At 39.4% G+C, this 13,578-nt stretch overlaps 3 protein-coding genes and 2 non-coding genes across 5 annotated transcripts; all 5 read right to left on the reverse strand.

The window, feature by feature from the left end:
* Positions 1–397: 397 nt before the first annotated feature.
* TRNAS-AGA (transfer RNA serine (anticodon AGA)) lies at positions 398–479 on the reverse strand. The gene has a single exon. It is a non-coding gene; the product is annotated as a tRNA-Ser (tRNA).
* An 86-nt stretch (positions 480–565) lies between these two features.
* TRNAA-AGC (transfer RNA alanine (anticodon AGC)) lies at positions 566–638 on the reverse strand. Its single transcript has one exon. It is a non-coding gene; the product is annotated as a tRNA-Ala (tRNA).
* A 466-nt stretch (positions 639–1,104) lies between these two features.
* On the reverse strand, positions 1,105–4,790 carry LOC111019476 (proteasome inhibitor-like protein). The gene is made up of 9 exons (XM_022295871.2): positions 4,492–4,790; positions 4,237–4,414; positions 4,001–4,144; positions 3,437–3,568; positions 2,122–2,199; positions 1,992–2,026; positions 1,857–1,917; positions 1,702–1,779; positions 1,105–1,457 (listed from the first exon to the last, which is right to left on the reverse strand). Exons 1-9 carry the CDS (start codon positions 4,664–4,666, stop codon positions 1,382–1,384), a joined length of 957 nt encoding a protein of 318 aa, XP_022151563.2. The 5' UTR covers positions 4,667–4,790; the 3' UTR covers positions 1,105–1,381.
* Positions 4,791–9,965: 5,175 nt separating this feature from the next.
* LOC148213316 (uncharacterized) lies at positions 9,966–12,471 on the reverse strand. Its single transcript, XM_088125914.1, has 6 exons — positions 11,864–12,471; positions 11,498–11,797; positions 11,253–11,420; positions 10,902–11,180; positions 10,735–10,830; positions 9,966–10,650 (listed from the first exon to the last, which is right to left on the reverse strand). Exons 1-4 carry the CDS (start codon positions 12,080–12,082, stop codon positions 11,145–11,147), a joined length of 723 nt encoding a protein of 240 aa, XP_087982040.1. The 5' UTR covers positions 12,083–12,471; the 3' UTR covers positions 9,966–10,650; positions 10,735–10,830; positions 10,902–11,144.
* Positions 12,472–12,658: 187 nt separating this feature from the next.
* On the reverse strand, positions 12,659–13,297 carry LOC148213317 (uncharacterized). The gene has a single exon (XM_088123945.1). It carries the CDS (start codon positions 13,295–13,297, stop codon positions 12,659–12,661), a length of 639 nt encoding a protein of 212 aa, XP_087980071.1.
* Positions 13,298–13,578: the final 281 nt, after the last annotated feature.

Genomic DNA, 13,578 nt, shown 5'->3' on the forward strand with positions numbered 1-13,578 from the left:
AAAACATTAAAAAATTATAAGTTGAAGTTGACACGGTTTTAAGACAATACACCATCCAATTTCATCCTTGAATTAAAATTGAAAAATAATATTAAATAAGAAGAAATTTGCATCTCACTAGCCAATAGTAATAGAACGAATTTTCCTTTTTAATTTCGTGTTCTTACAATAATTTATTAGAGACAACAAGATTGGGATTGTAAGTAATTTGGTCCAACTCGATTTAACCAAAATATTAAATAAAATCAAGTAAAATAAATTAATCAAATCAATGAGGCGTTCAAAGTGGAGTTGCTACAAGTTTGAAGGTAAAAACGTAGGGCAAAGGAAGAGGAGGGTAAGTCTAATTTAAAAAAAATAATCAGAAGCAATAAAATAATATAAAAAATAAAACACCCGTGAGCGGCAGGATTCGAACCTGCGCGGGCAGAGCCCACATGATTTCTAATCATGCCCGATAACCACTCCGGCACGCCCACTTGGTTGGTCAAAGTTTGTTTTTTACCACAGATAATAAATATAATTTTACTTTTTAATCAAAAATATCAAATGAACGAATAATGTTTGGAGATGCGGGGTATCGATCCCCGAACCTCTAGCATGCTAAGCGAACGCTCTACCATCTGAGCTACATCCCCACTTAAAAAAGCTATTCACAATACACAATTATCTATGAATATAATGATTCCACCTTCACCACCATGCATCTTTAGATTAGGCACATTAATCAAACATAATTTTTAATTTAGAATCCATTCGATAACATAGATTCAAGAATGTTGAGTCTATTTGGTAACAAAAATTCAATAATGATTAACATGATTTTTATTTATGGAGGGACGAATTGAAAACGGAAACAATAAAAAAAAATTTTAATCCAAAATTCCAAAATTTTTATATAACTTTGAGAACGTTTCTAAAGAATAAAAAAGAGAGAGATAAATAGTCGTTGAATGGCAAACAGGCCCTTAACGGAAAACAAATTGAGCTATAAGTACCAACAAAACAACACCCGAAAGAGGAAGATGGAATATTGCAAGGAAAAACAAACTCGAAATTACAACGGCTGGGTCAAGGGAGTTGGCAGTAGAAGATGAAGGGAAATTAAGTAAACTGAGTAATTCTATTTCAGCCCAACATATAGTCATATAGCGTCAAGACAAGTAACAATCAAAAAGCATTCTTAGATAGATTCAGCACATAACCATTCCCATATTCACAGACACTACTACGCTATACAGTCATTCTAGGTGAACAAAAACACAAAAAAACTTCAGGAGAGGAGCCCCATATAAACTATCTCCAAGATGGCTACACCATCAGTCTCTGAAATTTATTGTTTTTCCCTATAACTTTTAACTTCCAGGAGCTTCATGGCCGACTAGATGAAATCTGAACCGCCCCTGAAATGCTCCAGGTCTGGATGAGTCCCACCTCCTCCTGGTCTACGAGGATTTCTGCAAGAAATGGAAGAAGAAACGTCCAAGTTATGCTGCATATGAACATAAGACCTATCTGTTTTCCATGGATCGCTGTTTCAGAATGTGAGATACACGTTCAACTTTGCTCATCATCAGCAGCATTCAGCAAATCATTAAAGCTATTAGAGAATTCTTAATCCAACATCTATGTTTAGACTCAGGAACGCCAAAGACGGCGCCCATCATATTAAATCACAATGTCAGGAAAATTTTGATGTACCTAACAAACCGGTTTGGCTCAAACCCAGGAATACCAGGTGGACCATATGGATCAAAACGAGCACCTGGAGGGACACCCCTGTTTCAAAATATTTAGAATTAGCAGCAATCGTAATGCAGGGGTGAGTGTGGAAGAAAGAGAGCTAGTCAACTCACGGCTGCCCGCCATCAAAACCAGGTCCTCTGCCGATCCCAAACCATCGAGGGTCATTAGGCCCTACATAAAAAAAGAGTGGAATCACGCTTGCTTTCAATCAAATGTTACAGAAGAGAGAATAGTGATTCACAAACCTAAAAGCATGCTCCCATCGCCGCCCATACCACCTCTGAAATCATTAATAAAAGAAACAAAATTAGCCTGATATTTTACTGCCACCACAGCCTCATATATACCAATGATGAGTGAACTGAAATAAATTACCTAGTGGGGTACATTCCAGCACCAGGTCCAGGGAAAAGATCACCACCACCCAGGGGATTAATAGGAGGAATTACAACTCTAAGGGAATAACAAAATTAGCCATGTTCAGACTACTATGACAATTCACTCATGTGATGCAAACTCATAGTTAAATTATTTGTGAACATAGAATCTTAGGTAAGTTTCTAAATTGGTAGCTAAAATGTCATCAGTTAGGAAGGATTGGTCAAAAGACACAAAATGATAGTTATTAAATATCACCAAATATTCGACCATCACAATAATTGAGCAAAAATAACTCTTGTACATTAAGTGAGATTACCACAATCTGTCTCAAAGGAGACCACCATTTTCTTATGTAAAATTAATCACAGCATATACCCCACTAAGAGAAACTGATTTCTGTTTTGAAGTAGCAAAGCAAGAAAATAGGAATAACGTCAATGAAATACAAAATTAACATAGTTTTTTTTTCCTTATTTGGGTCTAATAGTGGGAGGGGCAGTATCATACTAACAGAAAAGATAGATTTAATCTGTTAGTCTCTCTCGAAGAAGTAAGAAAGCTATGGAATGCAATGAAAACATGATCAGCTGACAACTGTCATATTTAACACTAGCACGGTGCCTAAGAAGCTCAAATCTCACACAGATATTTCCTCTGCCTGGCACTACCTATCCATGAAGAGGAGAAAACATGGTACTACCGAGAAAAGGTTATAAAGCCAAATGACATACAAACTACGGTTAGAAACTTCAAAACTAGCAAATCTGAATACTTGACACTGTCATTCTTGACCCAACCAGCACAAACCTAAGTCAATAGAATTAAGCTTACAACTTCAAAGCTACAGAATTTTCAATATCACAAGATCCTCAAACGATAAGGTTTGTTTGAGAAGTTTCAAAACGATTTTCTATTTCTTTTAAGAGCAAAAGTTTACTAAAATTATGCTTGAATAATTGCTTTTCTTCTTTGCTTTTAATTTGTTCCCACGTATGATCCATGTCTTAAAACAAATGAAGTCGCACTCCTTTAAAACTGCAAGTTTATGTATTGTGATCTTTATTCGCACAATATCATTAATATTTACACATCATTCAATTATGAATTGCCCTCTTAAAAATAGTTTTGAGAACAAAAGTCAAAAACAATTTTGAAAACAGTTCTCAAAACAAGCCCATGGTATACAATTGTTAGAAACTTCAAGTCAAGTCCCGACATTTTTCTAAAATCTTGTATAGATCTTTTGTGAGCATGTGCACACTGTGTGTGTGTGTGTGAGAGAGAGAGAGAGAGAGAGAGAGAGAGAGACCCTGAAGGATCGATTTGTGGGCCAAGACGGTCAGGAATTCCATAAATAGGCTCGGTCGGTGGGGTAGGCCGCTCAGGAATTCCAAAAGTAGGGTCATTTACGTCTGCAGATGATCTTTCACTTCTCCCAGCTCTGCAAACCACACAAGCATGTAAACCACAAATAATCAAACTAAAGAATGATTGCCAAAGGCATAGTTTTATCTACATTAGGTTACACAGATTCAAGAAAAGGGACCAACAAACTGTCATTTGAGTCCCATAACCATGATAGAAGCTAAAAAAACCTGACTCCTTATAAGTTGTTACAAATTCTTGACACAACCGCTTGGTGACTAGGATAAAACTTAAGACGCTCAGGATATTGCAACGTCCTAAGCAAGTTTAATTAATCAACCCATGAACGTCAAATCGAAAATTAGCAGCATGAGAATGACATCAGGCGCCAAAAAATGAGAATGACAAAAAGAGTTGTCCTAATCAATTCCACTAAAATACCTCTAAATAACATCAGGAAAAATGAATAGTTAAAATAAAAGTACTGATTATCTGAAATAAACATTACCTAGTAGGATTACTTGTCGTAGCTTTTGAAGAACCGCCCAGTTTAGACAATATTTCCAAGTCCAAGCGTTTCACCAGTTTGTCCAAATTTTGGTACTGTGATGCATAATTACTTCCCCCATTCGGATTGACGATTTCCTCAACGCTAAAAAGGGGACAGAGAAATGACACTCATTATATAAATCTTAACAAGAAAAAGTACCAATTTATCAATACGCATAGATCCGAGAGGCGTACTCAATTTCAAGATGCAGCGGATCAGAAATTTTATCAGTCAGGGCATCAATTAGCAGTTTCCCGTTCATCACCAGGCACTTCACTATCACTTTCTTCCAGTTAGAATCCTTCTCAGGGTTCGCGTAAATGTATGCGTACTCATCCTCTAATTCGTTCCAGCCCTCGATACTGACTTCATCTAAACCGCAATACAAGACTCGTAAATACTAAGCTTCGGAAGAAAATTGAAATCGTTAAAGCACGAAGAACTCATACCGACAGAGGAAGAAGAAAAGGCGGTGTCAGTAAAAGCCGAAGGTCCAGTGGCAGTGAGAACGTAGCCGGAGGCGAGAAATGTGGCGTGAACTGCAAAGGCGACCTTGTCGTAGTCGTTGCGAAAGCTAGCCCTGGCTGCCCTGATGACGGCCATAACCGATTGCTCGCTCGCCATTGATGTATTGGTTTGCAGATTCTTTGTTCTTCAGAAATCAGAACCGAGTTGCGTTTGTGTTCGCTGGCTTCTGAAGGGAACCCGTCTAATGGAGCGAATCAGCGAAGTCAGCAAAGTGGCTTCGGTACCAAGAAAAGATGAGTTTTTAAGTAATTTTTTTTAATTTTATTTTGTGCGTTGGACTTTTAGTTTTTATTCAAATAAGTTAGCTTTGGATATATTTTTTTTTCTTTTATTTATTTTTTTTTGTTAAAATGAGTGAATGAATTTAACACAAATTTGTTAAAATTACCATACTTGTATGAGTCAGTGGTTTAATTTGATGATATTAAAATTTATTTTTTTATTAAATTGTAAGTAAAATTAATATTTGAGTTGTGTAGTACTATTAAAATTTTCATTATATTCTTATAATTTTGCTTAATTATCTCAAAATATTTATATTAGTACTAAATATTAATCCGACGTACTTTTCTTTTTACCCTATTGAAAAGGATGGGTGATAAGCTAACATTCAAATTATATATATAGATATATATAAACATAATAAAACTTTTTAAATAATAAAGACCATATTAAGATTACATTGGATTAAAATGACAATTTTAATTTTTATGTATGAATTTGTATTTTCAAAATCTTAATATAGTTTGTATATCTATGATATAATATATGCACTAACTTTCCTCTAATTTTAAATTTAAATTTAGATTATGTGTTAATGACCTTGTGTTTATTTAAATACTATGTTTTTAATTTTAAATTATGCGATCTAAATACAAATGTTAATATGTCTCCATCCCTATCTTCACCTGGTTTATATATATATATATATATATATATATATATAATACTAATGAAACTCTTAATTGAACGAAATTCGTTTATCTATAAAAAAAATCCCTTTATGGTTTCGTTCCTCACATATTCTTCCTTCCCTCATTCTCTAGGCTCATTTTTTCTCGCTCTCAAATTCTGACTTCTGACTTCTTAAGAATTTTAACAAATTTCCTTTCAAAAGAAATTTTCTTGTGAGAATTTAACGGTCTAGATAAGATTTATTACGAAGAATTAACTCTTAATTTAGAATTTCTTAATAGAAAATCAATGGAGAACCATTTTAAAAAACAAACCTCCATCTCTATTCTCGCAAAATTTCACGGAGAATTTCACATGGAATGAAATGGAGGACGAGGATGGAAAGATATTCCTTTCTCACCCCGATAACACTCTCCATGTTAACATGATGTGTCGAATAATTGGATAATTCTTTTAACCCTAATTTAACCCACCAACACATTTAGCCAATTTTTTTTTTTTTAGAAACAAATCTATTCGGATGAACTTTAATCCTAGTTTGCCAAGCTATTTAATACGTTACATTAACGACAATGAAAATTTTTAAAGGTGAAGATTAAATTGACATGATATTCAAATTAGAACGACTATATAAAACTTATTAAAAAGAAATTTATTAACCACAGGAAAAAATACATTTTTATCCCTGAGGTTTAAGTTAGCTGTCTATTTAATCTCTAAATTTTGAAAAGGAACATTTTTATTGCCCCTAAATTAATTTGATATCGTTAGTTGACTAACGGAAGGATGATGTGGCAAGATGAAGCGACAAATTTTAAATGAGATGTCAATTTTTATTAATTTTATATTTATTTTTAGATTAAGTGGCTTTTATTTTTATTTTTACATTATTTTTCTCTCTCCTTCCTCTCTTCCCTTTCCTCTTGGGAAATTGGGATTTTTGACCCCTTTCAATAACCACCCTGGATTTTTGACCACCTTTTAATTTTTACTTATTCATGACCCCTTCATCTCAGATTTCTGACCCTCCCCTTATTTTATCATGTAAATTGACTAAATTGCCCTCATTTCATAATAAATGCATTTATGATATAATAAATTTCCAACCAACCCACCAACCACCAACTTAACAATTCTCACTTTGTTTTTTCAACTCCAAATCACCACACACACGCAAGTCACGTTTTTTTTTCCCAATACTCAAGATTTTCTCCACGTGATTGTTGGCCCACATTATCCAATCGATCGGTCCCCACATAATCCGTTATCTCGAATCCATTGTTTGCACAATATAGGTATGTCCATTTCATCATTTTAGAATATTGTACTTCTTCAAACTTGTAATGATACGAAATTTTATCATTTTTGTAGAAAAAAACGTTATTTTACGGAAAACAGAAATGAAGTCTAGAATTTATCTTGGACCGGGATTGTTACCTGGATGAAATTTAGAACCGGGTTTGAGACTGAGATAGAAGGTAAACTCAAGCCCTGTCCTTCATGTCCAGACCGGGACCGGGACCGAGATGGGGATAAACTGGGGTAGACCGGGATAGGGATTGGGACCGGGATAGGGACTGGGACCGGGATAGGGACTGGGACCGGGATAGGGACTGGGACCGGGATAGGGACTGGGACCGGGACCGGGATAGGGACCGAGACCATGCAATATAAATCTTGAATTTTTCTTGTTTGTTTGTAAATTTATTGATTTGTATTTAATTATAGTGTTTTGGTCTATTTGCAGGATGCCTCGTGTTTTTATATCATTCGGTGGAGAATGGAAAGATATTGAAAAGGATTACATGGGTGGTCGTACAAGAGGATTGACTGTGGATAGTAAAATCACCTATGCTGAATTTCTAGGACATGTATGTAGGCTAAGTAGTATAAATCCATTACAGGAAGATATCATAATTAGACGTGTATATAATTTTAAGGCGAAGGTTTGTGTAGTGGAAATAACTGACGACGATGACTTGACTTTCTTCTTCACTAGTGAAGATATCTCTGAATTGCCGCTATACATATCTACCGTGCCAAAGAAGGTACATCAGAATGAACCGTACATGCCTTCTTTCCCATATTATTTAGGCCAACACGTGTCCAATGTTCCTATTCCCTCAGCTTGTGCCCCCCCATTTGCAAAACCCTTATTTCCGAGACCCTCATTTTCAAGTCCGTCAGTTCCGTCCTCGTCGTCGAACCCCTCTTCTTCTCGCCCACCACCCCCCTACTTTGGTCATATTGGTCATGATATAACATCTCTCACACCGTTAGGGTCAAATGTTGTTCCTTGTAATTTGGGAGATGATAGGGCATATGATTGGGATGTGTCTGGCTTGTGGAATGGAAGTGAAAATGTGGATGAAGATAGTGATGAATCATATTGTCTAATGACCGACACGGAAGAAGGAGACGACGAAAGGGAATATGGAAATGAGCACGCTAGTGATCGACTTGATGTGCAACATGAGCATGAAGAGGTAACAATTCATAATACAATGGCTGAATATCCTGTAGATTCCGTCCATGAAACGGCAAACAATAGACTCACCGGTCAGTCAGAAGCTGATAGATTGCAAGCCATGGTCCAATCGGCTGGGACCAATGATGTTAAGGAGGGTGATGTATTCGACTCGAAGAAGGAACTAGTTATGAAAATGCATTTACTTGCATTGCGGAAGAACTTTCAGTTTCGAGTGAAGAAGTCTACGCCGGAACTATACTTGCTGCGATGCATCGATCCTACTTGCACGTGGCGACTTAGAGCCACTAAGATTAGAGATTGCAACCTGTTTAAGATAAAGAAATATATCGCAGTCCACTCTAAGTGCAATGATGCCATTATGAAACAGGATCATCTTCAGGCGAAAAGTTGGGTGGTCGGTCATCTAGTACGATCAAAGTTTACTGATGTTTCTCGCACGTACAGGCTGAAGGACATCATGCAAGATATTCGTGAGGAGTACGGTGTAAATATGAGTTACGACAAGACCTGGTGTTCGAGCGAAGAAGCACTCCGACTTATCAGAGGGGATCCAGCTTCATCGTACGGGCTACTACTCGCTTATGGGGAAGCCATGAAAATCATGAATCCAGGTACTATATTTGAATTGGAGTTGGATGATAGCAAGTACTTCAAATATGTCTTCATGGCCATGGGTCAATCAATTAGAGGTTTTATGTGTTGCATTCAACCAGTTTTGGTTATTGACGGGGCACACCTTAAAGGGAAGTACAGAGGTGTATTACTAACTGCTTCTACTGTTGATGCGAATAACCAAATATACCCAGTTGCTTTTGCAATAGTCGGGAGTGAGAGCGTCGCATCATGGGTATGGTTTATGACTCAATTGAAGAGTGTTGTCGACACCGTTCAGAATTTGGTCTTCATTTCTGATCGACATGCCGCCATTTGTAAAGCGATTGATGAGGTATTTCCTACTGCATTTCATTGCTTTTGTATACATCATCTAAATATTAACTTGCTGGCCAAATTTAAGACGCCCGCGATGGAGGAATTATTTTTTAAGGCTGCTAAGGCATTTCGCGAGTCATATTTCAATGAGAACTGGGTCCAACTGTGCGCACACCCAGGAGTGAGGGAATATCTGGAAGCTATAGGAAAGGAACGATGGGCTCGCTGCTTTCAGACGAAACTAAGATACTCACAAATGACCACCAATATTGCAGAGTCTGTTAATGCCCTTTTCAGGCATGCACGTAAGTTGCCAGTCACCGCATTACTTGATCATATCAGAGGTGTGTTGCAGAGGTGGTTCTACGAACGTCGGACGCTTGCTTCTTCACGTCAGAGTACGTTGTCTGACTACGCAGAGAAAATGATTGCCAAAGCTTCGGATAATGCACGGAGACACATTGTTATGAACATCAACCAGTTTAATTTTGAGGTACGCGACGGGAACCTCAATGGGGACGTTGACTTGCAATCGCAGACGTGTACTTGTCGGGAATTCGATTATTTTAAAGTCCCGTGCTCTCATGCTATTGCTGCAGCCAGTTCTCGTAGCATAAATCCGTACACACTATGCGATGAGGCGTACACGGTCAACAGCTGGATGTTGGCATATGCATAACCAATATTTCCAGTGGGTTCGTCCTCAACATGGAAGAGTTCTCCGGGGTTTGTGAATATCGATGTTCAACCACAGAAGAAGGTCGTTAGGGTTGGACGGCGACAGACGATGAGGATTCCTTCCACAGGCGAGGTCCGTCCACCGCGCAAGTGCAGTCGATGTGGTACGTCGGGGCACAATCGTTAAACTTGTCGCGAACCACTAAATACTGTGTAGCAATATTATGGCTATTTACGTTGTAATATGTAGACATTTATGTACCTCAAACAAAAATTTATTAGAAGGACTAATACATTATATTTTGGTAGATATGAATAGGTTGCTTGTACCGCAAGTAAGAATCCATGCACATGCATGAACAATAGGTTGCTATTCTTTCATATATGATTACAAACGTGTTTTATGTTATGTTACTGTTCATCAGTGACTACAGCTAAAAATAAGTGTGCTAAAACAAATTATGATAGGTCATATTTAGGTCGGTGGAAAAAAAATCGATACAAAGAATAATTAGAACTAAAAAAAGGGTCTGCGAGCCCACATTTGTACAGCATATTGACGACGAAATAAAGAAACGTTACTTTGAGTCAAAGTGTCCATCTTTGACCCAGTTACATCGTACTCGAAAAATCTAACACAAAATATGTCGCAATCTGTGAACCCGGCTTGCTGAGGTACAATACGTCTTCGGACCCTCCACGACACCGTGGGCAGGTTAGGCCGAATTGCGAGCATCCCGCTCCAATGAAGAATCGCCGGGATTATCGTGCACATTGGCTTGAGCGCCTTCTCGAGATCATCCAACGGGGTGATCGACTGCAGTGAGTCCCATACGGTTAAATCACCCTCCACAAGATCAATCCCGATCATGACCTAGTGATTGCCGCCAATATTCATCGGCGTGTACACGATATCGGCCTCGCTCCATGGGGTGTCGTAGTCCGATTGTCGACCAAGCACGTACCGAAAGATGGTACGTTATTGCCTCCAATCATACGTACATTTCGACGGTAGGACACCCGGCTTCATAGCTGCATATGGCCCGTCTGTACGTCGTAGCAAGGTCTGCAAAAAAAAACCCCCACAAACGTCATTCACGTATCGAAGTAATATCGTTCGTTACATGGGTGAAAGGTAAGCCGAACTTACGGATAGAAGTACGTCGCCTATTGCGAATCGCACGCGCAATAGATGTTTACACTTCTCAACCTTCCTCGCCGTTAACATCATGAGCGAGTCGATATACTGCATGTGACATTATATAAAGTATAAGTCTATAATTAAAAACAACTTTGCTGCTTCTAAACTTCACTAACCTCGTCGTTGAGTTGAAACTCAGGATCCAGGAGCAGGCCAAACCAACTCTTGTATTTGATCCCGACGGACGTTGAACGGGAATTGCCGTCGGTTGATGGGTCGTCCATCCATTTCTGGAACCCCTCGTCCAGGAGCGGTGGGATGGGGCATGTAGGGTCGTACGCTTGAACTTTGATACCACGTTGGCCGGTGGGCGTGTATATGGCCCGCAACTTCCACGGATATTTCCTCTTCCGAAGACCCTAGCCAAGTGGGTCTTCAATAAACTCAGGTTCAACCTGTAACAAGTATAAAAGAAGTTCAATACAAGACTTAATGACGTTGGAGTTGGAGTTGGACGTTGGAGTTACCTTAACAACGGTTAGGTGTGGAGTTCCTCCATGTGATAAGGGTAGGGGTCGACTTTCTGTCCTATCAGTTTGCTTTCTCGGTGGCCCTGCGGGTTGCGGTGTCGGTACGTTAACCAGCTGCCCCTTACTTGCCTCCCCGTCACTGGCGCACTTACCTAGAGTAAGATCCTAAAAATGGACGAACATTTGCTTTAAGTAAATAAAGTTAGGTTAATGTAAAAAAGTTAGTATCGTTACAGAAATACCTCAATTACGTCGACCGGACTAGGGTGGCCACTTGGGACCTCCTGGGTAGCTCCAACAATGGTAGGAGCGTGATCCATCTCCACGTCACTCTCGGTGACGTCGGCGGGTTCTTCACAATTCTTCGGATCCTCGTCCATCCTCGGCTCGTCCCCTGTCTTCGGCTCTTCCCCTGTCTTCGGATCCTCATCCATGTCCATATCCTCCTCGTTACGCCCACTCGGATCACGTCCGCCCGAAGAACCATCTTGATCCGGCCCACCGCCCCTTCTATCATATTTATTCTGGCCCTTTGACATAACCTACGTAATAAAAATTATAAATATACGGATGTGAACAAAAAATTCAGATAATACAATAACCCTTACCTTTGTTAGCCTCTTCATAAACTTCTTTATGTCCTTTATGTCAGTCGTCATGCCCGTCAGAGTTGTCTCAATGGCCATCACTCTGTCGCCGAGCCTCCGCAGCTCCCGACTCCACTTATGCTTCGACCTCTTCTTCTTCTTCTCCGTCCCTTTCTGTGGCAACAATTGATCTTGTCCTCCATCGGTCCCAATAATATCTTCTGTTACATGATCAACCATTGGGGAAGCATCCTTTGCTACATCATCGAGCTCAACTGGATCCCCAACCTCACCAGTAACGGGAGACTTCTGAGCGGTGGAAGTAGTAGCCAGTGGTTCTGTAGCAAGTTCTGTGGTGCAGGAGGTCCGACAGGGGCCACTGGTGGATGCATAACGCGAGCCATGTGCTGTCGTTCGACATCAGTCGCCTCCAAACGAACTACAACCTTCGACTTTATAACACAAATAGTTAGGTCAATTTTAATATTAAATACTAAAAACAATAAGAACATGTTGTACTCACCTTGACGTTCTCGAAGACCTCTCGCTCCAAAACATTAAAAACACGTGAATAGGTGCAGGACCATCTAAGTAAACGAGGAATAGCATCGTCATTCACCCTCAATGCTACTCGAGTCGACAAGGTTGATATTGTCTCGTATGCCCAAACCTGCAGTCACGTCAAGTTAGACTCTACGGTATTTCACAGGTACATAAATATATAATAAATTACATTTAAATTTCACTAACCTGAAAAGCGTATGGAAACCCATACAAGCTATACATCTCAACATGGCTCGAGTCCATAACAACCTTCTATTTGTACGCCTCGACCTTGTCCTTCAGAGCGTTCTTCAAGCTCCAGAGAGTCCTTTCAAAAATCATTGAACTCCAGTCATAATTACAGAAAACTTCCCACCGATCCACAATCCCAAGGAGGCTCGTGTCCATTTTCTGCTTCCTTTCCTTGCTCATCATGGCAAGCTCTATGAAGTACACTATAGCAATCTTCACAGCGTCCTCGTCATTTTCGAATGTGTGTTCTAAAAAAATTTTCTCCAACTCCGAACACTTCACACTCGCCTTGTCTTGAAAATACAGAATTCTAAGTCTCCGGTTACGAACATCCTCATCTACCCTATTCATGGTGTGTCTAAGACCGGTTATTAGGTCGAACTCCCGCTTCCCAAAAGAGACCCTATTCCCGAATAGGTTAAAGCTAATGAGGTCGTCTCTAGGTTCCTCCACCTCTTTAAGCAACAGGTGATGGAGCAACGGACCGTTAAATACAACGTTCATCCCTAAAATCGGACCAAAACATGTTTGACTGAACATGTCTAACTGAGAGGGAGTTAACCTAGTCTTAAGACGAGAACAGGTTTTCCCTACGTGAGCGAGATTTGACAGCGCGGTCGGGAACCAGTCGTCTTGGTTGATCTTAAGTGTCATATTCATGTCTCCTATAATAAAACAAAACAATATTGCTTAAAAACGGACCGGGTTGAAGCTTGGGATGAAATCCAGAAAGTCGAAGTACAAGATATAGTCTTTCTGGATTCCATCTCGGGCCTCGTCCCGGTCCATTTCGAACCGGGATGAGTCCCAAGATGGATTCCAGAAAGTCCATCCTTCTTTCTGGATTTCATCTTAGGACTCATCCCGGTTCGAAATGGACCGGGACGAGGCCCGAGATGGAATCCAGAAAGAAGGATGGACCTTCTGGAATCCATCTTGGG

This window comes from Momordica charantia, assembly GCF_013281855.1.
Source record: "Momordica charantia cultivar OHB3-1 chromosome 1 unlocalized genomic scaffold, Mcharantia_2.0 BLBB01000001.1, whole genome shotgun sequence".
NCBI classification, from domain to species: Eukaryota; Viridiplantae; Streptophyta; class Magnoliopsida; order Cucurbitales; family Cucurbitaceae; genus Momordica; species Momordica charantia.